This window comes from Zosterops lateralis (assembly GCF_965231275.1).
Source record: "Zosterops lateralis genome assembly, chromosome: 8".
NCBI lineage: Eukaryota > Metazoa > Chordata > Aves > Passeriformes > Zosteropidae > Zosterops > Zosterops lateralis.
Genome location: NC_139768.1, coordinates 34,185,186 through 34,208,428, shown reverse-complemented (window position 1 = coordinate 34,208,428; position 23,243 = coordinate 34,185,186). Strand labels below are relative to the sequence as shown.

The window sequence follows — 23,243 nt, the reverse complement described above, 5'->3', positions numbered from 1 at the left end:
TTTTGCCTAGGCACAGAAGTTTTGTGCCTTGGGGTTGCACTGCTTTCCCACTATGCTGTAGGACCAGCTGACAGCCTGGGGTCCCCTCTGTCACCAAGAATAAACTGTTGTTTTTCTGTGGACTGTGTGTTTTTGAAATAGTTTTGAAGGAATGAATACACTAAAATGCAATGCAGTGAAATTACACCATAATTGCTGCTTATGAGTGTTAGTGATGCTATAAAGGTGAGGCAGCGCAGAAAACTGTGATGGATTATGTGAAGTAACAAACCTCTAAAAAAAATAAAAATAAATCAAACCACATTAGTTACTTTACATTGAAAATATTTCCCTGAAGAAGGAATAAAAGTGTAAGCTGGTAACCACTGCCTGGTGATAAGAGACTTCTCAGGGTGACTCCAAAGTGCCTTTTGTTCTGACTGTAGGTGTCTGTAGCCCCACTTCCCTGTGGAACTCCTCGGTGAAAGTTCCACATATTTCCTAGCAGAGCTGATGTGTTTTGAGGCACTATTGGGCACTCAGGACCAGGTTCTCTGTTGGGGTTATGCTGCCAGTGATCTTTTTGTGTATATACAGTGTGAAACATCCATTCTTTCTCGATAGATGTCACTTGATTGACTGCAGGTAAATATTCCTGCCAGCTCCTTTTTGTCCTAAAAGAGTTGATGAATTTTGCTCATGCACATGAAGGCAGGCCCTCAGTCTCCTGTGGAGTCCATTGCACTGTGGGTATTCACAAACATCATTAGGACCGAGGTGGGGCTCCTGCTCTCCACAGAGCACACACTGTCCTGCCCTCCTCATGAACACCTGCCTGAGGCACTTCAGGCCAGCCACAGCTCTGCTTGTCTCAAGAGGGAATTTGTTTTAGAAATTTTCAGTTTATAGGAAAATGTATTTATTGGGCGTTCTTTCATTTTAGGGATCCTGTTCCTTTGCCCTGTGTGTTTAGGCTCTCCCCCTGTATAATGCTATGCATGGAGTATTCTGTGCATCCATTTTCTGTGTAGGTTTCTGATGCTGAATGAGATGAGGTTAAGGGTGTAATATACTGAAGAAAGAATGGTTCCTAGGATAGATATTCTCCTGGTAGAATGGATAATTAAGAACACATTACCTTCAGTGTTCAGAAAACCTTGTGGTAGCCATTTACACCTGATAAAACTGGGTTTAGTACAAGTTAAAAATACAGTATGGTCTTGTAATGTAACATCCCATTGAAAAAAAATTAAGTCTCCTGGTGTTTATGTGTGTTGGTGTTTACAGTGTGTGGTGATAAGTGGGTTTTTCAAACAAAATGATGAAAGCTGCTGTTTTTTGCCACCGTACACTGTGAAAAACTGAAGCTGCAGTTGTCTCTCAAAGCCTGGTCTTTAGAGGAAAAGAAAATAGGGAGTCTATCACTGCCCTCTGCTTTTGCAGGTGTTTGATGATTTTCCTGGAAAAGCAAAATCTTGAGATAAGAATTTAGGAATTGTTTCTACAAATAAGAGGTTAAATATGACATCGCCATGGAAACCCACCTTGCTAATTCTGTTTACATGGCTTAGCCTAAGGAAGGGAATATTATTTCTGAATCTAATCATTATTTCCATTAAGTCCTGATTTTTGCCCCTCCAAAGAACAGAATAATTAACAAATGTTTATGTTAGAAGTTCTGCTGCAATATGAGAAAGGTACCTGAGACACTTAAGAGCTGAAGTTAAATGCTGTTAGGGCTGTCTCACATGGTGTGTGAGCACAGGCTGAGACCCCATAAGCAAAACACTAACAGAGGACCTGGCCTTCTGTCCCCACTCAGCTTGGGGTATGATTTTTCTCCTCTGGATGTTACTGCTGTGGTTTTGTGTGCAATGTACCTCACTCCTTGACTGCATGTGGAAAATGATGCAGAAATTGGTAGTTCCTGTGTGCTGGGTTCCCTTGACCTAGCAGGTATCCTCTATTGTTATTTGGCTGATTCCTGATCAACAGCTTTGCTGGTTTAGTCATGCAAAAGCAGACATTTATGGTTGGTGACAAAGGGCAGCAGAACAGAAGTCAGTTTAATGAACTATGTGGTACAAACTGACCTATTGAGCCTCTCTAAAGTGGCTGAGATTCTTTTAAAGCAAACTGCAGCAGCAAATGTTGCCTTTCCCTGCAGGAGGAACTTCTGGAAAATAATTTGCAGATGTTAGCGACTGATGTGGCTCCAGTTTATAAGAAGCTTGCTCCAGAAGCTTTCCAGAACCAGGTGGGTGTGTGACATCCAGCTCTGAACAGTAGCACAGTTTCAATCCAAGAAGCTGCCCCAGAGTGTGTTCCTGGGTGGAGCTGCAGCCATGAATCCCGGTGCATTTTGGAGGTTTCCATACCCTGCACCTCTTCACTTCAACAGGTGCTTAAGTAGCACCATATTTTTATATGTGAAAAATGCTTTGAGATAATACTGTAAATAAGATGCTTTTACTGTCCAAGACATTTTGATTGTGGCTGACCTGATTATCTTGTTGGCATACAGCCACGAATTTTAGATGTTTCATAGGAAAATATGAACCACTGAGTCTGCGTGGCTGCCTTGATTCTGTCACAAAGCTGCTGGTGGCTTGTGGGGTTGCAAAGCCACTCTTTCAGTGCCCAGTGTCTGTAGTTTGTTTTCCTTCCAGGTGGAAAATGAGCACATGGGCCCCGACTGCCGGCTGGGCTCCAAGGACGGCCGGCCCTTCTCTGGAGTCACGGCGTGCATTGATTTCTGTGCCCATGCCCACAAGGACACACACAACATGCACAATGGGAGCACTGTGGTATGTACAGCATCCTCTCACTCCTGCTCTTCACTAGGATTACTGCCAGCTCCAAAGTGCTGCTCATGGGTTCATTTGCATCAAGGTTTTTTGAAGTTGTTTCAAAATTAACTGCATGTTGCCATTTATCAATGCCTGTGTTATTTGCATATATTTGTTACTGTCTACAGAGGACATGAGTTCATCTTATTGCAGAACACATCAAAAAGGGGATGGGAGTGATCTTTCCTACAAAATACCTCCGTTCTGTAAAGTCACCTGGTCCTTTGGAGAGCCTGGCCAGAGGGCAGATAAGTTATTCCTGGCTGATGTTAAAGGCAGATAGTTGTCTAACCAAGGAGCTGTACAGACCTCTGTAGAGAAAGAGCTAAAGGAAACTAATTCATTACTAACTTACCTCCTCCAGGCTCATCAAATGCACTCTTTCTTGCACTGGGCACTTTCCAGGCTTCATGTTTATGTAGTTGTGGGTCAGAAAGATAGACAGTATGGATTGTGGTGGAGCCAGGTGACTGTTACAGTCTTTAAATCTCATTTAAAGATTTCCTTTCATTTAAATCTTTAAATGGAAGGAAAACCCACAGATTGGTATGACTGTTGCATGAAATACCTTGATGGATTGCCAGTGAGAAAATTAGTTGGGAATTACTCAGTTAAGTGATCTTCTAGAAATTAAGACCATAGTGTTTAAGAAAGACAAGCTCAAAGCAGAAAAGATACAACTGGCAGTATTCTTTGAGCAGTTGGAGCATCACAGGGCTCTGAATAGCGAGGGTGACCACCTTGTCAGGCAGCACAGGTAACAAGAGTAACTTTTCTATCAAATGATGTATATGTGGAAAAAAATCTATCTAAAATCTCTGCTTATTCTAGAATATTTTTTTTATGCAAATGGAATTATTGTGTTGCTGTGATTCAATAAAGTGTTGCATTTACACCTATAGTTTACATTGAGCGTTTGTATGTGACACCAGTGAAGTGACTGGTACAGGTATATAATGTTAATTTTGTGCTTGTAAGGTGAGCAAATGTCTGTTCCTTTAAAGTATGGAAGCAACCTTGGAAATCCACCAGGAATGCCAGTCCTCAATAGACTATTCCTTTTGCTTCGTGTTGGAAGTATGCATCGCAAAATTGCTTCTGAAGCATAGGAATTTGATGCCCTTAAAGATTCTAGACTTGAAAATGAGACCTTCTTGTCAGACAAAATGCACAATGTGCTTTTTGATTAAATTTAGTTTAGATGTTCCGAAAAGAATAGTTGAAGTGCTCCATTACCTCTTAAATTAAAAAGGAAATGGCAGCTGCATCTGCTACTCTTTTTGACATACTGAATCCCCTGAAAAATCATAAGTTATGGCCAGAAGCACCTGGAGGGACAATTAAACCTTTTTCTGAGGAATGTATTTGGAGTGGTTCTACAGGTGCATTTATCTGTAAGCAGCTGATGCCATTTCAGTTTCACATTATCATTGCTGCTGTTGATACTTTATGGGTTGTTGTATGTGGTGTGTTTGCAAGTCCAAGTCTCAGAAGCATGGAACATTACAACTGGTGGAAGGTCATTGTATGGACCAGAACTTATCACTATCACTTTCTACCAAGTTCTGCCAGTTTTTTCAGTTTTGCAGAACATGACCAAATGATTATAACTGCTGAACAGTCTGCCTTGCAATCTGGTTTTCATGGGTAGCTCACTCACAACTAAATACTGCATACCTGTGTTCTCTTTATTTAGATAGGATTTCTCTTTGTTTTAGTATACTTGCAGCAAGGGGCTATTTGTAACTAGAAAACAGCTCTAAGTATAAACACTCTAGTTTGCCTACTTGAATTGGGTCTTTAAGAAGAGGAATTGGAGGTGGGAGTTACCTCATGGTCTCTGTGCAGCCTCCCCAGTGAGGAGCTGTGGCTGCGGTCATAGGACACATGGTGTTTGCTGTTCCCTGTCTGTGCACAATTACAGTCATTCCAATTTGTGTGAATTGGAAGCCTAAAGCAAAAAAATGTTGTTTTTTTGCAAAAAGGACCTGCTTCAGTCCAGATTTTTATGACAATTAGGGTTGTTAATTTTGGCTTATACCCAAGTTTGGTTATACCATAGGAAATCTAGTGGTAAGAGCACAAAAAGAAATTAGTACATGTGATACCAGCACCTCCTGCATTCCTGTCTAATTCCAGAAGGTGCTGTGTGGCTACCTACTTAGCTTAAAATACATGATGATTTCTTACAAATCACTGATCATAATGATGGAGGGGTTATTTACATAACTGTTGATGTATTTTGTCTGTAAAATGTACTGAGTGCAAGTACAATTCTGAGGTGACAGCTCTCACAGAGATTGCTTTCTGCTAACGTGGTAATGAACAGAATGAGAACAATTTACACTCTGCTAAAAACCTCCAGCATCCATGACTTTACTATTTTTCACTTGTTTCTTTTTAACTACTTGTCACACCATATATTTTAAAGCCTGTACACAGTGTACTTGCCATTTTGGCCCTTTTTAGTGTTGTTAAGATTTCTTCCCTTTCTCCTTACACAAACACAAAATCTTTATTTATAAAATCTAAAGTTCTTTCAGGCTAAAAAGATTAAAGTAAATACCTTGTAAGTTGATAATTGCAAATGCTGCTGGCTGTTAGTGTGATGCCTTTTCGTTTTCTTCCTTCATCGTTGGTAAATCACTTTTACTGCAAGTTTGACAGGAATTCTGCATTACCCAAAGTAAAGGAAAACCAGAGTCTATTCAAATTATTTAAACCAGGCACAGGCATAAGTTCAGCAAAGGAGTTAAATGAGATTAATAAGGAATAAGTTTACTGTACACTTAAAAGGATACATTTTAAAACACTCTTGCATTTTTCTCAGTACATGTGTTTGATCAGCTGCACTATTTGTATGTGACTCTGAACATAAATCATCCTACAAAGTTTGTTTTAGCAGTGGGAGTATCTTGGAAATGCCCTCTGGAGATACAAGAGAGAATGTACATCTTATCTTACACAAATTGGGGATTTCCATTGCATGGTAATTATCACTGGAGATCTGAGTTGCTGAACGTTGTTCCTGGCTAGCAGAGTCGGGCTCTGAATTTACACTGCTTCTGGTAGAAAGCTAAAAGCAAACACTCGCTGCTTGGTCTGTAGTAGAATGACAGTTCTATAGAGATGTAAACTAATGTGTTTGTCTGAAAGAAGCAAAAATAATTTCTGCTACAAATTGAGTTTTTTGAGTTTTGAAAACTTAAGAGTTTTAAGGTCTTAAACCTTTAAGGCGATAAATATAACATTCATTTTTACTTAGGCTCTTTTGTCATCTCTTAATATTCTCCTAAGGGCCACTGAAGTGTATTACAGCTGCAGTGTTAGGGTGCATGTTCCTTATGGATATGAAGCTAAATGAGCAACACAGATAAAAGCTTTATAGTTACTGATGGAGTCTGTGAAATGTAAGTATTTTTGTTTCTTTATCAGATTAGCTGTGAAGGGTCACATCCTTCATACCTGTGGGAATCTGTTTAAGGCACTGTCAGTATTCTTTTGGGGGTTTAAAAGTGACTGAGACAAAAAGGCTGTCACTGGTTCTGCAGCTTTCATGTGGGTGTTCTTCATCCAAGGAGGCACAGGGCCCTTGTTGCTGGGGCTGGGGAACAAGAGAGACCAGCTGCAGTTTTGTGTAATCCCTGGTGCCACACAGTCTGCAGCAGACACTGGGAAGAAGGACAGGAAGATAAATCTATGCTTTGAGAGGAGCTACGTGTAATTTATTACTGGCAGTAGAACTAAGTGATGACAATCATCAGCCTATCCACAAACTCCTCCTGGTTCAGATAAAATCCCCAAAGCCTCTGCTTTTGCAGCACCTTACTGTATTTCTGCAGGCACAGTCCCCCTTGTACATCACTGGCACAGGGCTCCAGGCTTTGCAGTACTGACAGGATGTCTGTGCATGGTTACACCACATTCTGCACCCCTTGCTCGCTTTGGGAGCTGCTGCAGTACCAAGTGCTTGAATTGGCGCCTCAGGGAAAATGAACCCCTGGGCCTGTAAAGGAAGGATTCCTGTTAGGTTTTTATATTGTGCAAATGGAGAAGCATGAGAGGTTTGCTCTGCTAACCTGTGAGCTCCCAGAGAGAGGTTCCTGTGCCATACCTGTGTCTGATGGCACAGCCTGCAGCCATGAAGTGGGCAAAAGGAAAATACGTTTGGGGTTCCCTTCTCTAGTTTTGACCTACACACACTTGTTCAGGGTAGATCAGGTCAACAGAACAGCATGGTTTGTCTTGACTGCGAAGGAGAAGCAAAGATGTTTTTTGTGTGATGGTGGGCAAGACTGCAGCAGCACCTGAGTCCCCAGTGACACCAGCTGCACAGGGAGGCTGTGTAGAAAACCTGATTCCATCTCTCAGGTTTAGAAAGGCTGTTTCTGCTCTGCTTAAACTTGAATGTAAAACATTTGTTACTACAAAGCAGTGGAAAAGGTACCATCATTTCTACATGTGAGGTTCAAGAGGACACAGGCAGATCAAAGAGAAACAGAATAACACATTGGAAGCTGTGTGACTACAGATGGATGTCTGGAAGGAATTGCATTGAGTTCCTGGTGCATTTTAAGTTTAAAAGAAGGGAATAATAATGAAGTTTCATAAACATGCAACTTTTACCATGGCATCACTAAACCCAGAATAGGTAATGGGTTTGATCACCAGGCACATTGGAAACCTAAACAAACCATTTGGCCAACATTTCTTTGGCCTCTGAGCATCCTGGATGACTTAGCTGCCTGTTCTGGAAAAAGCAGAGTAGCAGGATATGGAGCTTCATGCTGTAAATGGCCTTTAGCAGACTTGATGGTTTTCTCATGTTTGTGTTTCATTTTGGTCAGTCTGCAGCAGTCAGTACCAATGGAAAATACTGTTTTTCATTTCTCAGCAATAGCTTCTAAGTTCCTTAATGGAACTTGCACAGATTTGAATATTGGAATATTTTTTTAAGCAGATATTTCTCTTTTGGTGAATTACCACCTTTAGCTGTAAGTTTTTAGCTTATCTGTACAGCCTTTATGGCTGGTTTTCCCATTTCATAATTTTCAGTTATCTGCTTGCCATAGTGCCCTCACTTTTATGTTAAAATATATTAAGGGGGCACTGACTGTGAAAGTATACATGTATTAAAGTCAGTGTTGTATTTAGGCTGTAGATGTACTGGTCTTCAGATCTAGATACAGTTTTGGATATACATTAATTTCCTAATAAGTGTTTGAACTCAGTATTTCACATACAGGGTTTGCTGGAGTTGGCAGTACTTTCACCATAGTGCTGTCAGTATACTATATCCCTCAACTTGTTTAGTTCCTCAAAACAGTTCTTCATCTTTCTTGTTCCAGAGGGTGTTGGCTTTTGCATGGAAATTTATAATTGTAAATTGGATGAGGGTCTCAATTTTCAAAATAATAAATATTGTGGATTGAATCTTCAAGACTTCTTTCAGACCAGTGAATGGGCCAGACACAGGCTGGACCTGATATTCTAAAAGACCACTGCCCAGTTTCTGATGAAAACAAATGGGAGGTGGGCACCTCCATGCTGACTTTATTACTGCTTTTGTTTATAATTTAGGAGGGGAGAGTGCACTGGGCTTGCTGAGAACATCACTCATATATAATCATGCTCTCTGCATGTCCAACTCTCTCTCACCCTTCCTGAATAGTTTGGCATCTGCTGCCCACTTTCAACCAGATGTCACTGAAGGTGGCAAAAGCTGACTTGTCTTTGGAGGTGTTTTCACCTCTTGTTGTGAGTTGTGAAATGTCACTGTGAGTGAGGGGAGCTGAATCCAGGGAGGAGGTGTCCCCGAGCCTGAGGCAGGCCGGGTTCCACTGGCTGGTGCCCAGCAGGGCTGGGAGCAGGGATCACTGCGGGCCTGGTGTGGGAGCTCGGGGTGGAGCAGCCCTCGGGAAACAAGGTGCCAATCTCTGCTCACAGAACAACTTGTTTTTTCTAAACCTGCCTCCTGGTGCAGAGGCTGCCCAGAGGAGGTGAGTACACATGGAGCTGCACCTCAGTGAGTGCTAAAAAGCAGCTGCTAACTGCCTTAGAGCCCCTCTCCATCCCTTCCAGCTGCCTCCTGAAAAGCTCTTCCTTGTCTCTGCCTCTCAGATTTCCTCCTTTTGCTGCTCTGCAACTGCCAAGCTTTGCATAGAGCTATTGATAAAACCCAAGCTACCAGTTTCTTGGCTCAGAATTTTTTAGTTTGTGTTCCTACATTCTGTTTTTCTGGAAATAATTGTGTGACGCCTTTATGCAAAAGCTGTGCTATAAAATAAATGTTTAGTTTTCTTTCACCCCCTAAATAATAACGCTCTTCTCCCCTGGAATATTAGGCATGGTGAGAAGATTCTGGGAAATTGGATTGACTGTTTATTATAGGCATCAGATCCAGCCTACAGAATGATGGAATGACACACTTCCATTTAGGGAGTGTCATCTCATCCTTGGATGGTGCTCCTGTTCCTTTATACGTGTAGTTGGTAACTCCTGTGAAACAGCAGCTTCCCTAAGCCATGAGATCCATGTATGGGTTCCTAGGCATGCAGCAGTGCCTTGGGAATGGAAGTGACAAAACTGCAGAGGGGTGAATGTTTGTACACATGCTCAGGCACATGGAGCTGTTGCTGTCCCCTGGGAATGACACAAGGGATCAGAGTGCCAGTGTCAGTGCTGCTTTCAAGGAGAAGGGTTGGTGTTAGTAACAGCTGGAATTCAAGGAGTGCTGGAAATGTTCAGCATTTATAATGATAATAAGAAAAGAATTGCAGTAAGTTGGAATATTTATTCACATTTCTGATGTGTGCTCATCAAACTGGATATAACCAGCACTCTCCTCTGGGCTCCAGTATCTCACAACACAGAGTGGAAGTAGGGCAGTGCCCTGAGAGAACATTTCCTGAGTCCTGTGAGTTAAGTACAGTGGAGTGTTAATTTAAGAAAGTGTTGAGAGAAGGAGGGAGTTAGAGCTGAGATTTGCAAAACATATGGAGCAGTATGAGTGACTGTTGGTGCTGATTTGGGCTTTTTTTCATTGACCAGCCAAAACAAAACCCAAAAATTCCAAATCACAGAATAAATTTCAAATCATAGACACTTCTTGTTTAATGGAAACATAATCTTTCATATTTTGTAACTCTTAAAAATGAATCTGAACATCAAAGATGCATTTATGTAATTAAAAAAAATAGGAATGTTTAGGAACTTTACAGTATATTTACAGCGGAGATTATTTACCAAGGTTGGCATATATTTGTGGATACTGTAGGCTGAGACAAAATTTCACTTTCCCATCCAAGACACGTGCCTTAATCTTCAAGTGGCAATAGTTCTTCTGTGTCATCATAGATCAAACGCTCATTTGTCAGATGTTTGCATTTGGGAGCCCCATAGTGTTGAGGCCCTAGAACACAAGTAAGCAGTGAAGCCTTAGGATGACTCCTGAGTCTTTCTGTAACTCACATTCTGTGTGTGTGGTTTGTTTGTAACTGATTCTGCTCCTGCCAGGTCTGTACCTTAACGAAGGAAGACAACCGGACAGTGGGGGTGATTCCAAGCGATGAGCAGCTCCACGTGTTGCCTCTTTACAAAATCTCACAGACAGATGAGTTTGGCACTGAGGAGGGCCTGGAAGCAAAGATCAAAGCCGGAGCCATACAGGTGCTCACAGCGTTCCCCAGAGAAGTGAGAATGTTGGCTGAGCCTCTCAGGGCTACCAAGAAAAGGAAACCAGACACAAGGAGGACCCCGACTGACAAGCAGCCATTAATAGATAAAAAGTATTCAACACCAGTAAAACTGAAAACTGAAGCCACAGAAAATCTTGGCAACACATTGCATTGTTTAGGTGAGTGACATTTATAAAATTCTGCCAGTGTGTTCTGATTCTGTGTTCTCTTACACGTCTGATGGGAGGGAAAAGCTCCTATAAAATAAACCACTTGTATATTCTGCATTTTAGGGGTTAATGGACGCTGTATTCGTCATTTTAGGGGTTAATGGACACTGTAGCCAGTGTTGTCTCGTGGAGCAGAAAAAAACCCAGGTTATCACCCAAAAATAGTTTGTTGGTGGTCTGTGAACATCTATGAAGTATTTCCAAGTTCCCTTATTCTAATAAATAATGGCAGTTTGACCATCTTGAAAGAACATTGTTGGAATGTTTACCTAAATAAGGAACTTGAATTTCTGTTACTTTAAAAGTACAAGAGCTGTGTTCTCCACATCCGGTGGCAGATAATGGCTTTCTCAGAATCTGAGCTGTGATACTTTGCTATCAATGGCATGAACACTGCTGTGCAGCAAGAGGTTTGTAAAATCCCCCGGGTTCTATCAAATGTCAGTGCAGACTGTCCTTTGCAGGATGTTGGCAAGGAGCAGGGCAGTGGAGTGTGTCAGCAGCAGGTGTCAGGGAGGCCGTGGGCAGCACGGAGCTGTGCCTGGGCCGAGGTGTGCAGGGCACTGCTGCTCTCAGAGCTGGGGTCGCGCCTCCACAGGCTACCACTGTTGGATGGGAATGGGCAATAATGAGAGGCAGGAAAGAAGGAAAAGGTGGAAGAAGCCATGGACTTAAATTCTCTGATTAGCAGGTAAAAAATTAATAAAATTAAAGCACAGCCTGTTAGGAAGAAGATGGGAAAATCAGCCCATCTGCTGTAATTTTGAATCTTATTTCATGAGAGACATCCAGACTTATGTAGCAGATTTAAGGGGAGGAATAACAGGTAAATGTGTTTCAAAGAATACTTGTGTTTTGGGGAGATAACATTTAAAAAACAAGTAACAGTCCATTTGCTACACTTCTGTAATTGAGTGTGAGGGTTGTTAAAGCTTATTTTCACAGGACACAGGTCTCTCTCCTGAAGTGATGGAGAATGTTATTCTCAAATGCTCTGTTTAAAATCTTTAGGGCAAAGGCTTTGCTCTGGGGTGGGGGCTGTCAAAGTCATTAAACACTTTGTGGTTTATTTCACAGAACAGGTTTTTAAAGAGTTAATGTGGCCTCCTCATGTCCCTGTACAGATTTCTTTTTTGAGTACTAACTATTGCGTCTGTCCTTATCTCACTTTGACTTTTTTGCATTCCTATTGGAGGAATGTTTCTAATTCATCACTAATTTATAAATTACTAGGAGACAGAGTAGAAGAAATAATAAGGCTTCTACACTGTGTAAGACAATTAACCATTCTGTGTATTTATAAATAAATATTTATAAATATAAATAAAGAAGAAACACTGAGAGTCATCTATGAGAGTAAGCAAGAACCCTGTAGGGTGCCAGTCTGCCAGCAAAACACGTTAAAGCCATTGCAGAGCATGATGCAAAGCCCATCAAAGTCAATGGAATTCTTTCCTGTTACTCCCATGGACTCTGGGCTGATGAGAATCAGTTGTGTGAGCAGCCTTTCCCCAAACAAGCCCAGCAGCATGGCTAGAAATTGGTTAAGGTACTGACAGAAACTGAACAAGGATGTCTGCACAGAGATCTGAAATAATGAGGCAATTAGATGGAAAGATGCAAGACAGCCAAACCACATGACTAAACATCCATTTTGTAAGGATGGGTTTACCCGGTGCATGTAGCCAGAAATTCTTTATTTTTTTTTTTAAGACAGTTTCTGAGTCAGTATTGGAATGCATGAATCATTGTAATTCAGCAACTGGTTTTGCTGTGATGGACAAGATCCATAAACATGCTTTTTCCTTTGATCAGAACATGGAGTTAAGGCAGGTCAGAACTTTGATTCTCACAGGCTGAATTTCATCAATTGTGTAAAAACTGAAGGCCAGTAGTCAGCTGCTGGAAAGCATTTCTGTAGGACTGAGCTGTGTGAATTGAGATTCAGTGTTTTTTTCATTTTATCTGGGTTTTTTTTTTTTCATCCTTCTGTGAAATATCTTTCTATTTTATGTACCAGCAGCCTGACTGGAAAAGGTTAAGGCATTAATTGAGCAAGGTTATATGTATTTTTTTTCATGTGTACAGTCATACAGATATTCCTAGAAAGCTAAAAATAATTATTTTGAAAAATCTGTAGTCAGTGTGCATTTTTCATGTTAGAAAGCAAGTATGAAAATATTAGGTATTTTATTGATTGAGAAGTACTTACACTTTGGTGTGCATTTCTTCTAGGGAGCAAAACAGATTCTTTAAAACCTGGAATAAAAATGGAGCCTTCCAACCACCTTTATGCCATGAAACATACTTCAAATACTACTAAAAATTGCTCTTTATTAAAACAGTACACGGCCTCCTCCCCCTTTAAGATGGATAGTTTACATCCTTATCCATCTCTTGCACATAAGTCTGGCCTAACAGCAGTGACTAACATTCAACAAGATTTTTCAGTTCCCTACGGGTATTTTGAATGCAGTACCAAGCAACCTCACGTGACACCTTATGTTAATTGCAAGAGCTTTGATGTGTCAGTCAAAGATTATACTGGAATTCTGCTGAAGGATAAGGTGAATGGCGTGCCACCGATTCTTCCTGAGGTCACTGCTCCAGGCCCCCCAGCCCACAAAGAGCCCCTGCCCACTATACTTGAACATCAGCCAGACAAACAGAATTGTCAACTTCAGTTGGAGAATTCTCCTTCCTCAGAGATGATCAGTTCTTGTGACTCATCAGCACCGCTGAGCTCTTCGGCCAAGGATGCCGTCGGAACCGAAGCTGACTGCTCCCATGGGTGCCCTGTGGAAAAGGGCAGCTCCCATCGAGGACAGGTCTGTGATTTTGATTGTGTGGACGAAAAGCAAAACAGTGCACTGGGACAACCGGCTGATTCTGAAGAAAAGGCTGAGGAATTGTGGTCAGACAGTGAGCACAATTTTTTAGATGATGACATCGGTGGGGTTGCTGTGGCACCTTCTCATGGTTCTATCTTAATTGAATGTGCAAGACGTGAACTCCACGCTACGACGCCAATTAAAAAACCCAACCGCAATCATCCCACAAGAATTTCTTTAGTTTTTTACCAACACAAAAATTTAAATGAGCCAAAACATGGTTTAGCCATGTGGGAAGCAAAGATGGCCGAGAGAGCGAGAGAAAAAGAAAAAGAAGCAGAACGATTAGGAATGGAGAATCCTGAACTGAACTCTAACAACAGAAAAGCAAAGCAACCAAGTGAAAACAGAGATATTTTTTATGAAGACAACGAGTTCAACCAAATTCCATCGCGCAGAGCATTAACAGTAACCAAGGATAACGTGATTACAGTATCCTCATACGCCCTGACACGAGTGGCGGGGCCCTACAACCATTGGGCATAGGCGTGGTGTGGGGTGCCCCTCCTGGTGCAGTTCATGGTGTTTCTTTAAGGTGCTGTTAAAGAACAGGTCTCGTGTCGTTTACTATTTGCTCATCTCAACCATTTTAAGGCTGAGGTAAAAACAAAAAAAGGGGGGGGATTTCTTCTTAAACTGTGACTTTAACATTTGGTGGTGCTCAAGCACATTTTAAGCAAAAAAACCCAACAAACTGTATAGTTTTAATACATTCTAAAAAAAGATTTTGTTTAGGTTATTAACCTTGATTGAATCATTCAGTTTATTACCTTTAGGAATTTATATTTTGGTGCTTTAAATCGTCTGTTTACTACAAAAATCATTTATAGGTATTTTAACAGGTTCACATTTTATGGTGTTAAATCAAGTTATACAGTTATAGCTCTACACAGCTCTTGGTGCTTAACCACATCAAACAGTTAAAAATAAATAAGCTGACTTATTACTTCATGGTGCCATTGCTTTAACAACTTCCAACCATTGCTATATAGTCCAAATTACAGACAAATCTTTTAGAAAACCAATTAATTTTGTTCTTTAGATCCGTCAGTAGAATGAAGTTATTGATAATGATGGCTGGAAGTTGTTTCTAAGCTGTAAATATATATTTTAAAAGCACTTTCTATTTTTAAAATTAACTTGAAATAGTATAGTATAAGGATCATATTGTCTAAGGTTTGTGCATACTCTACAGAAGAAATGATTTTGTTCTTGCTGTGCAGAGTTCCATGATGTTACAGCTGCAGGATGTATGCTGATAGCATATGTGGTTGTTTTTAACTTGCCCTTTTTCACTGAAGATTTTATGTTGCATATAAACAGTTAATAATTATAGAGCCTTTTTATTCTTTTTCAAGAGAGTGTACAAACATGAAATGAGGAGATGTCTGGTCAATACATGTATTGCTATTGGGAGTTATGAATATTATCTGGGTTTTTTTTAAAGGCAGCATTTGTTATGGTTTCTTTGAGCAATAGGTGCATCAGTCTCATTTGTTTGCAGCGTTCTAAGTTAACATGGTGACCAAATGTTCCTAATGCCTCAGGGGTAGGATTGTTTTGGGATAAAAAATACCCCCTAGAGTTGCCTTATTCTATTCTGATAAAAAATAATAATTTGGGAAAAATATAAAGGAAGCGTTGGAAAATGATCAAATTTCTAATATTTAGCAGCAAAGTCTTTGTTAAGAATCTGTAATTCACCAACTTTCTGAGTTCATTTTTTTTACAAAAATGTTTTGTAACTTTTTGAAACAATTTATACATTTCACCTGGAAAGGGTTGTATCCCTCCTTGAAATTTATGTTCTTCATTTCTGTTGAGAAAGTGACAAATCACGAAACAAGTATTTGCTAAACCAGAGGAAAAACAGACACTCCATTGCTTTTAAACACTGTAGCATCCCACTCTTCTTTCTGATTCTCCTCTCCTATGTATTTCTTGTTTAAACTTATTTATTTAAACAAATTACCAAATGACGTTAGCTAAGGACTGACCTCATCCTGCAACTTCTTCCATGGGAGCTGGCTGGAGGCAGGAGGAGCTGGCGGGGCTCCCTGGGGTTCAAGCGCTGCAGGATCAGCCCCACAGACAAAGCTGTCCCTCCTTCTGCCTTGGCACCTGCCTGGGGAACCTGGAGGTAGAATGAAGTCACTTTTCCAGTGGGAAAACATACTAATAATATACTTGATAATATTATACTGTAGTGGTGCTGTATAGAGGAATATGAGCTATCTGGATCTGCTTTATTTAAAGACAAGGTGCTTTTTCCTTGAGAAGCTGAGGTGCAAGAATTCTCTTTACAGTTTTGGTACGAAAACTACGTCAGTGGTGTTTGGAACACACAGTGCCAGTTAGGACCTTGGTGCTACAAATCCTTTGGTGCGGCCGTAGATCCATGAGACTCCTCTCCTGTAGCCACGTGCAGTGTTTGCAGGAGCCAGGTCTGAAGTAGCAATCACTATGTAATGATCCTGGGTTCAGTTCTACAGAATCCTGTTCAAATTAACAAAGCTATTAATGGCAGAGGATGGAGGAATTGAACCAGTTCTTTGTATCTTACCTATTTTAAGTAAAACTTGTAAAAACCGGGTATGCTGCAAATTTTAGTTCAAAGCTTAATGTTAGTTCAAATAGAGGATATGAAGGGATTGTAAATAATGATAAAGCAGAACCAATATTATGCCATTGTTTTGTACCAGCAGTTTTATGCTTATTGACTATGTAATATACAGTGTACATCAAATCATTATGGTATTTTGTGTGCCTTAGATTTCCATTTTAAAACTTGTATATTTTTGGTGAGCTGAAGATTAGTAGGAATTGCAGCTGTCCATCCAGTCAGTAGTCCTGTACATTCCGTAGCTGTTCCAGTCATGTATTTGTCCCACCGTGTAGAGATTCATTTATGGCTTTCACTGATAGCCCTGACAGCTTCAGTTTCTGTAGTGCTGTAATTCAGCACTCTCACATGATAAATTATCTACACAAAATTGGTAAGCTACAGAGCCATCTCTTTACCTTTTAAAATGTTCATGCCATTCATTTTTACTTGAATCTTCTCCTACAAATGCCCACATTTAACTTACTGGAAGCTTCGGATAAAAATGTTCCATTGAAAAACCAGCAGCTTCCCTCTAAGAAGTCAGGCACTGAAAGGTGGATCTAAAAGGATCCCTTCAAAGAGGTAGCCCAGGTCTACCTTTTTTTGAAATGTCAATTCTGAGAAAGAAATGTGTATCTTAACATAATTAATACTATTAACTGATAGGTGCTAGACTCACAGTTACTCCTTCATTAATATTACTTACAGGAGACAAATGTATTGTCTGTACAATAACATATCACCCACGGTGCTCTTTCCTTGGCTATCTTTCACCTAAACTGCTTTTTCAACGTGTCCTACCAGGCAGGTTGGCCACTTCCACTTCCTGCTGGACACATAATAGTTCCTGATTTGAGAAGCTGATCCTTTCCATTGCTGTACTGCAGTATAGAAAATGCAACTATTTACTGGTTTTTCAATTCTGTGCTATTTCTTGTAACACTTCAGGATATTTATCAGTCTTGTACACAAAATGTATTGTTTTCAGTAAGGTTATAATTTTATAACAGTGTTTATCTCTTCAAATCTTCAACTCTGTAGGTCTGTTCTTTCCTTTGCAGCCCATACAACCACTTGTAATTTGCTCTTAGGTTTTAACCCAAGTCCTTCTTGTATAGCCAGACCAGGAGCTGGATTGAAAATTAAGGAAGCCGGCTAGGTCAGACCTGCATGTTTTATTTGCTTTTCATCAGCTGGCACAAAGTTCTCGGTGAAAAACCAGCACATGGATTTGGGTGTGGGCTCGCAGTGCTTGTCTTTGGATCATTTTTTACAACAGGCCAGGAAAAACTGTTGCAATCCAACACAGGACACTCTGACTTCCCAGAAGAAATGTGTCTCATCCCTTTGTCCAGTGGGTCCAGTACCAGGACTCCATCTCTGCTGTGAAGAGGAGGAGCGGGGCTTGTTGCAGGACCAGTTCTGTTTGACTCCCTGTGGGAGTCACTGCAGTTGTGTCCAATTAAACAGTGAATTCACTCGTTTTTCACATGCTGGTGTACTGCAGGAAATAGAAATATTTCTATAAATACTTCAGTCACAAGATCCAAGAAGCTTTTTAAGTACTTACTTAACTCCATTTATCAAGCAGTCATCAGCTTTGTAATCCATTTATATATATGGTTGTTTCTTTTCCATAGAAATCCTGTCATTTCTAGGCTATCAGAAGGAAGTAGCTGTGCTGTGAGATGTATGAAAAACTCGATTGCATGGCCACTTCCATGCTTCGTGTATGTTAACACCAGTTACATTCAGGCAGTGTGGTACAAACTCTTTCAGGCTTATCGTGATCACTGAAATTCAGATTAGGGTCTTTGTGATGTCTGCTCCATAAAGTTGTGTTTTATTTCTTGTGTCAAAACTGTCTGCCAAGCCGTGGCCTGTGACAATCTGCTCTTCAATAGCAATTAGAGATGAGGAACAGTCCAATCACATTTGGGAATTCCTGCTTTATCAGGTTTTGATGTGACTTGCAGGAGGAGGTGTGGAGGGAATATCTCTCCATTGATTATTGCGACACCACAGTACTGCACTGCAATACCTGTGTCACAGCACTGCTCTAACCAGTGAGGTGTGTACAAATTCACCTTTTTCCACACTTCCTCCACAGGCAGAAATCTCTCCTTTGGTCTCTGTCTGCATATTCTGCTTTAAGAATAATACCAAAGGAGGGAGAGAGTTGGCCCCGTTCTTGATACATGTAGACAAACAAGGCAGCAAGCAGTGCTGTCATCAGCAGCCTGCTGCCCTTTGCCAGCATCCAGGTGGAGAATGTAGAAAGCTGATGGGATGCTGCTTGGACTTGATGGTCTTTTCCAACCTTAATGATTCTCTGCACAGCATAAGTAAATGACAGGCTAAGTTGTGAAGGTACAATTGTTTTTTTATTCGACTTTCTACATACATATGGTTCCCATGGTACTACTTTATACTAACACTTCTTTTGGTCCATCTGACTTTAAATTCAGTAGCTTATTTTATTTAGTTTGTGACACACTTAAATTCTCCTTGAATCTAAAACAGAGTGACCAGTGTCAAAAGTCTGGAGGATGTGGCTACTTACTCTTAACAGTTCAAGAAGTGGTTTCAGTCTATTCTGGGATTACCTGATGTTTAGTCAGTCTTCACAAGTTATCTACATGCTGCTTTAAAATGTTGCTACAAAATTATAATTCCATAAAGGAAAGAGTTTTGCCTTCAAGGCTTCCTGAAAGACCAAGGATTTCTAACAGTAGAACCTGATCAGGCACCAGGATATGTATGGATCACATCCTCTAAGGAGTGGTTGAATAAATGCTGTGTTTATTATTTCCCTGTTAAAACTTTTTTGGTTCTTTTAGAGTATAGGCAAAACTTTTTAATACTTTAACATACTTGACAAAATTCTGAAGACCTAGTTCTACATGATGCTGTGTTGTCTCCCTGAAAAACACTTCTTATGGCTGGTGTTGATTAGTAGTTATCACTTTCTGTTCTGTACAGGTGACACTGGGTACTCCAGCCACCTTTCTAACTCTGTGGTCTCTCTGGATCATCAGCTGTGCTTGGCTAAGGTCAGTTAGTGCTGGCTCATTTTGTCCCCTGCTGCTGGATGCTTTCAATGCTTGCAGCTACTCCAGAAGATTTTCCCTTTGAGATCTGCTTCAGCACTCGGCATCAACAGCACAGCTGTCAGACTGTCCCGCTTTGTATGGAAATCAGCCATCCTCATCTCAGGAATGTTCTATGAAGCTGTTCTCCTGGGACTCTCCCCCTAAAATCCATTTCTTTCAGTCACCTGGAACAGGCTGCCCAGAGAGCTGGTGGATGTGCCCCATCCCTGGAAGTGTCCCAGGCCAGGTTAGATGGGGCTTGAAGTAACTTGGTGTAGTGGAAGAGGGACACAGTGGGTTGGAAGGAGGTGAGCTTTAAGGTCCCTTCCAACCCATACCAGTCTGATTCCTTGTTCTTACATTCTAAATGTGACAGTTCTAAGGCTTTTACTTCGTGTTTTCTCATACAGAGTCTAGAATATTACAGTTGGGATTTTTTTAAAGTCCAGTAGAGAGGGACAATTCACAATCTGTCACAATCACTGTTTTCTTTTTTAATCAAATAATCAGTTTTCCAGTTAATTTTCAGATTTTTTTTTTAATATAGTTACAATCTCTTCTTGTATCTGCAAATAGCCAAACAAAAGAAACTTTGCAAGACTAGAAAACCATCATCCCCTGAGAAGGAACAGTCATTCCTTCCCAGAGTACAGGATTTTTCCCATGTTGGTACCACCTCTATGGTCTCCGTCTTTTAAGTCACTTTTAACAGCCCTGCTCTATTCCTGACATCAGACAGCTGCTGCAGCCCCTGCATGATTGCGAGAGCAGCAGTGTTTCTTTACATCTTCTTTAAATCTTAGATCAGTCCTTGTGAGATATCCAAATATTATGTAAGTTAAATGCCTGAACTAGCATAGGACTGCTTGGAAAAAAGATGTTATTAATCTGTGGAAAAAAAATGGAGTTGAAGGAACTTGAGAAGAAAATAATTAAGGTGGTTACTGCCTTTTATTAAAGGGTACTGAGGTGTTAGCATTGCTGTTTATTTGTCTTTCTAAGAATAAAGACTTTAGGATTCTTTTTCCAATCCAGTTCCCCAGTACACCATCCCAACAATTGCTCATGGTGTTTAACCATGTACTGCTAAGCTTCAGTTTTAAAAGATACAAGGTGCTTCTTGATGCTGTATCCTTAATTCTTCCAGACAGTGTATTTTCCTTCTTCTGCTGGGCCATTATATATGGCATTTTTCCACACACACTTCTATTCAAATGCCAGGATCTTCCAACAGCAAACTTGCAGTGAGGGCAAGACTAGGGTGCTAAATAACATGCAGGTGACTTGCTTTGGTGTGGCTGATCAGTGGTGCTTTTTTCAACGCTTTGAACACCTTACAGACATTCCTGACAAAGTCACTGAGTGCAGGTTTTATACTCCTCAAAAACTACCTATCTATGGAGGAGGTTTGGCACTTAAACCACAGAGTTACCAGTGCCAGCAGATGAACTGTCTTCCAAAGAAGTGTTGCTGCAGTGGAGCAAAGGAACTGCTAGTTTTGGTGTTCAGTAGTGCAGTTGTTGCCACAGAACGTTTTAATGCTGTCGTGGAAAGTTTTGTGACATGATCAGTATTTTACATGTATATCTGTATTTTTATTATATTGTAATGGAAAAAGGGTCTAGGGCTTGGGAGTTATCTTAGAGTAAAAATGGAGGCCCTGATTGTCATTTATACTACTGTCCTTTGCATTGCATTGGAAGGATAAAGGGGCCTTAACTGGATGTCACTTTAGCTTACATCCTTTGGAGAATCCCATCACACTGATCAGAGTATAAATAAAAAGTTGCCAAATGACTGATTTGTACAATCAGTCATGGTATCCGTACTGTGCACATACTGGCCAGTAACATCCAGATTGTTCTTAGTTTAGAAATACAGGCTGAAAAGAGACCTGCTTGGGTTTTACCAGGTTTTAAATATTTGCTTATATTGGCTGTCCTTTGCCCAGCGCTATCTACAAAGACAATGTGGTAAAAGATTTGTACCTCTAGGTAACGGCCAGTCTGGAAATCTCACAAAATCGTCAAAAATGCAATTTTTACAGTAGTTTTTCTTAAAATACTTGCTACTCTTTATCATAATTTGGATCCCTTTTACTTGATGATATAAACTGGGGTTGTGACAATCTACTGAACTCCCTTCTGTCCTGATTTCACACTCAATAGTGTGCAGTGTTGTGTGCTGTTGTCGCACTCTGAGTGTGACAGTGAGTTTGGGGACACAAAGTTAAAGCCAACACCCTCTGGCTTCCCTGACTGTGGTGCTACTTGCCAGGGAAAGCCTTGGCATTGCTCTTCATGACTGAATCCTGCAGCGCTCCCCTTGCTGCCCATGGAAGTTTTATGTAAACAACAGCCCTGCTATATTGCAGTTATGCAGTGCAAACTTCTGGTTCAAAAAAAGTTTGAGGAAAAGGAAATACACTTTCCTTCTTTAATTTTTACAGTGCAGTGATACTGCAGGGCCTAATGAGAACAGATTTTGTACCAACTTTGTGAATGCCTATCTAATCCATGCAATCAAAAGGCAGCAGCTGAACTTGATGAAGCTCTTGTCTTCTAAATGAAAAAATAATTGTAGTCAAGAAGAACAAATGGGATATCCCGGTACTGCTAAAAGAAAGCGAGTTCTAACGCATGCAAACATTCATACATATCAGTCTTTACCAGTGAATTATTCAATGATTATTTGTTCAGTTTGGAAGAGACAGCTCTTCATAATGTGACAATATCATGCCAGATCACAAGTACTGATCAGAATTTACTGTCATTAAGAAAGAACATAAATATGTGAGGACACGCTGTACTGAAATGCTATGGCTAATGAATTCCTTCCTGCTTTGTGAAGATAAAACATTAACAATATGCCAAAGCAAAAGAATAAAAAAGGCATGGGGGTTTTTTTCCTCCTCTCTTTCTTCTTTTCAATCTTTCTTTCTTTCTTTCTTTCTTTCTTTCTTTCTTTCCTTGGGATGCATTTGATATTTATTTTTCAACTTAGAATTTGAGGTTTTATGCCCAGTTACCAACATACTGTATTGAAATCTGGAACATAAAACTAATATTTTTTTAAGCAAAAAATTATGTACAGGGAGAAAAAAATCAGAAAGAAAAAGCACTTCATTATATCACAGTATTTACAGGAGAAAGTGTAAAAATTACTTCTTTTCTCAAAAAAAAAACAAAAACAAAACAACCAAAAAAAACCCCAAACATTTGGGCCTGATTCTTTCCTAGTATAACTGAGCAAAGCTCCCTGAGGCTGGTGGAGCTGGGCAGAGTTATGCTAGCTGAGAAAATGAACCTTAAAATCTTCTTTGCAGACAAGGGAACCCTTACCAGCAGTACTTGAAGACTTGTGAGTTGTGACTGCATGTTACTTGAAAGACCTAATTAAGCTATGTTTTTTGGTGCAAGCAGTTGTTGTACATGATTTCATGTTTATGTAGCAAGATGCATTGAAATGTTGAGACTAGTATTGAAACATATATGTAAAAATTGTCGTTGTGGAAATTGTCTGTTCTGTTCTATTTTTCTTGTGTGTCTCATCTGTTTAGAACGTAAACTTTCTTTTTTTTTATTGTCCTAACTGAATAAGGCTAAATGAATACTGTAATTCAAAATATATTTTAAATCTTGTCATGAGTTTTTAAAAAGACTATTACAAATTGTATCATTCCTGATTACACAGAACTTTGTGGGTGGTTTTAAATAAATTTTATACTTCTATTTTGCACTTAGTCGTCTAATTTTTCTTTCCTGCTCTTAGCAATAATAACCATTATCACATGTGGAAGTGTATTTGTTAATTATTATTAAGACCTACAGGGGCTTCACCCAAAAAGTCAGGAGGTTTCTGCCCTGGAAAGGGACAGGCATAAATCCAGTCCCTGTTCTCAGTCTGCCTCTGCTTCAGGCC

The 23,243-nt window shown here is 40.2% G+C and overlaps 1 protein-coding gene across 1 annotated transcript in view; it reads left to right on the top strand.

Moving 5' to 3' along the window:
- The window catches only part of TET1 (tet methylcytosine dioxygenase 1), a 64,636-nt gene extending 41,598 nt beyond the window's left edge, over nucleotides 1-23,038 (top strand). The window contains exons 8-11 of the mRNA XM_083866148.1: nucleotides 2,147-2,236; nucleotides 2,649-2,786; nucleotides 10,344-10,683; nucleotides 12,970-23,038. Of these exons, the coding sequence (XP_083722274.1) occupies nucleotides 2,147-2,236; nucleotides 2,649-2,786; nucleotides 10,344-10,683; nucleotides 12,970-14,111 (1,710 nt within the window). The 3' untranslated portion in view covers nucleotides 14,112-23,038. The remainder of the gene's footprint in view (nucleotides 1-2,146; nucleotides 2,237-2,648; nucleotides 2,787-10,343; nucleotides 10,684-12,969) is intronic.
- Nucleotides 23,039-23,243: the final 205 nt, after the last annotated feature.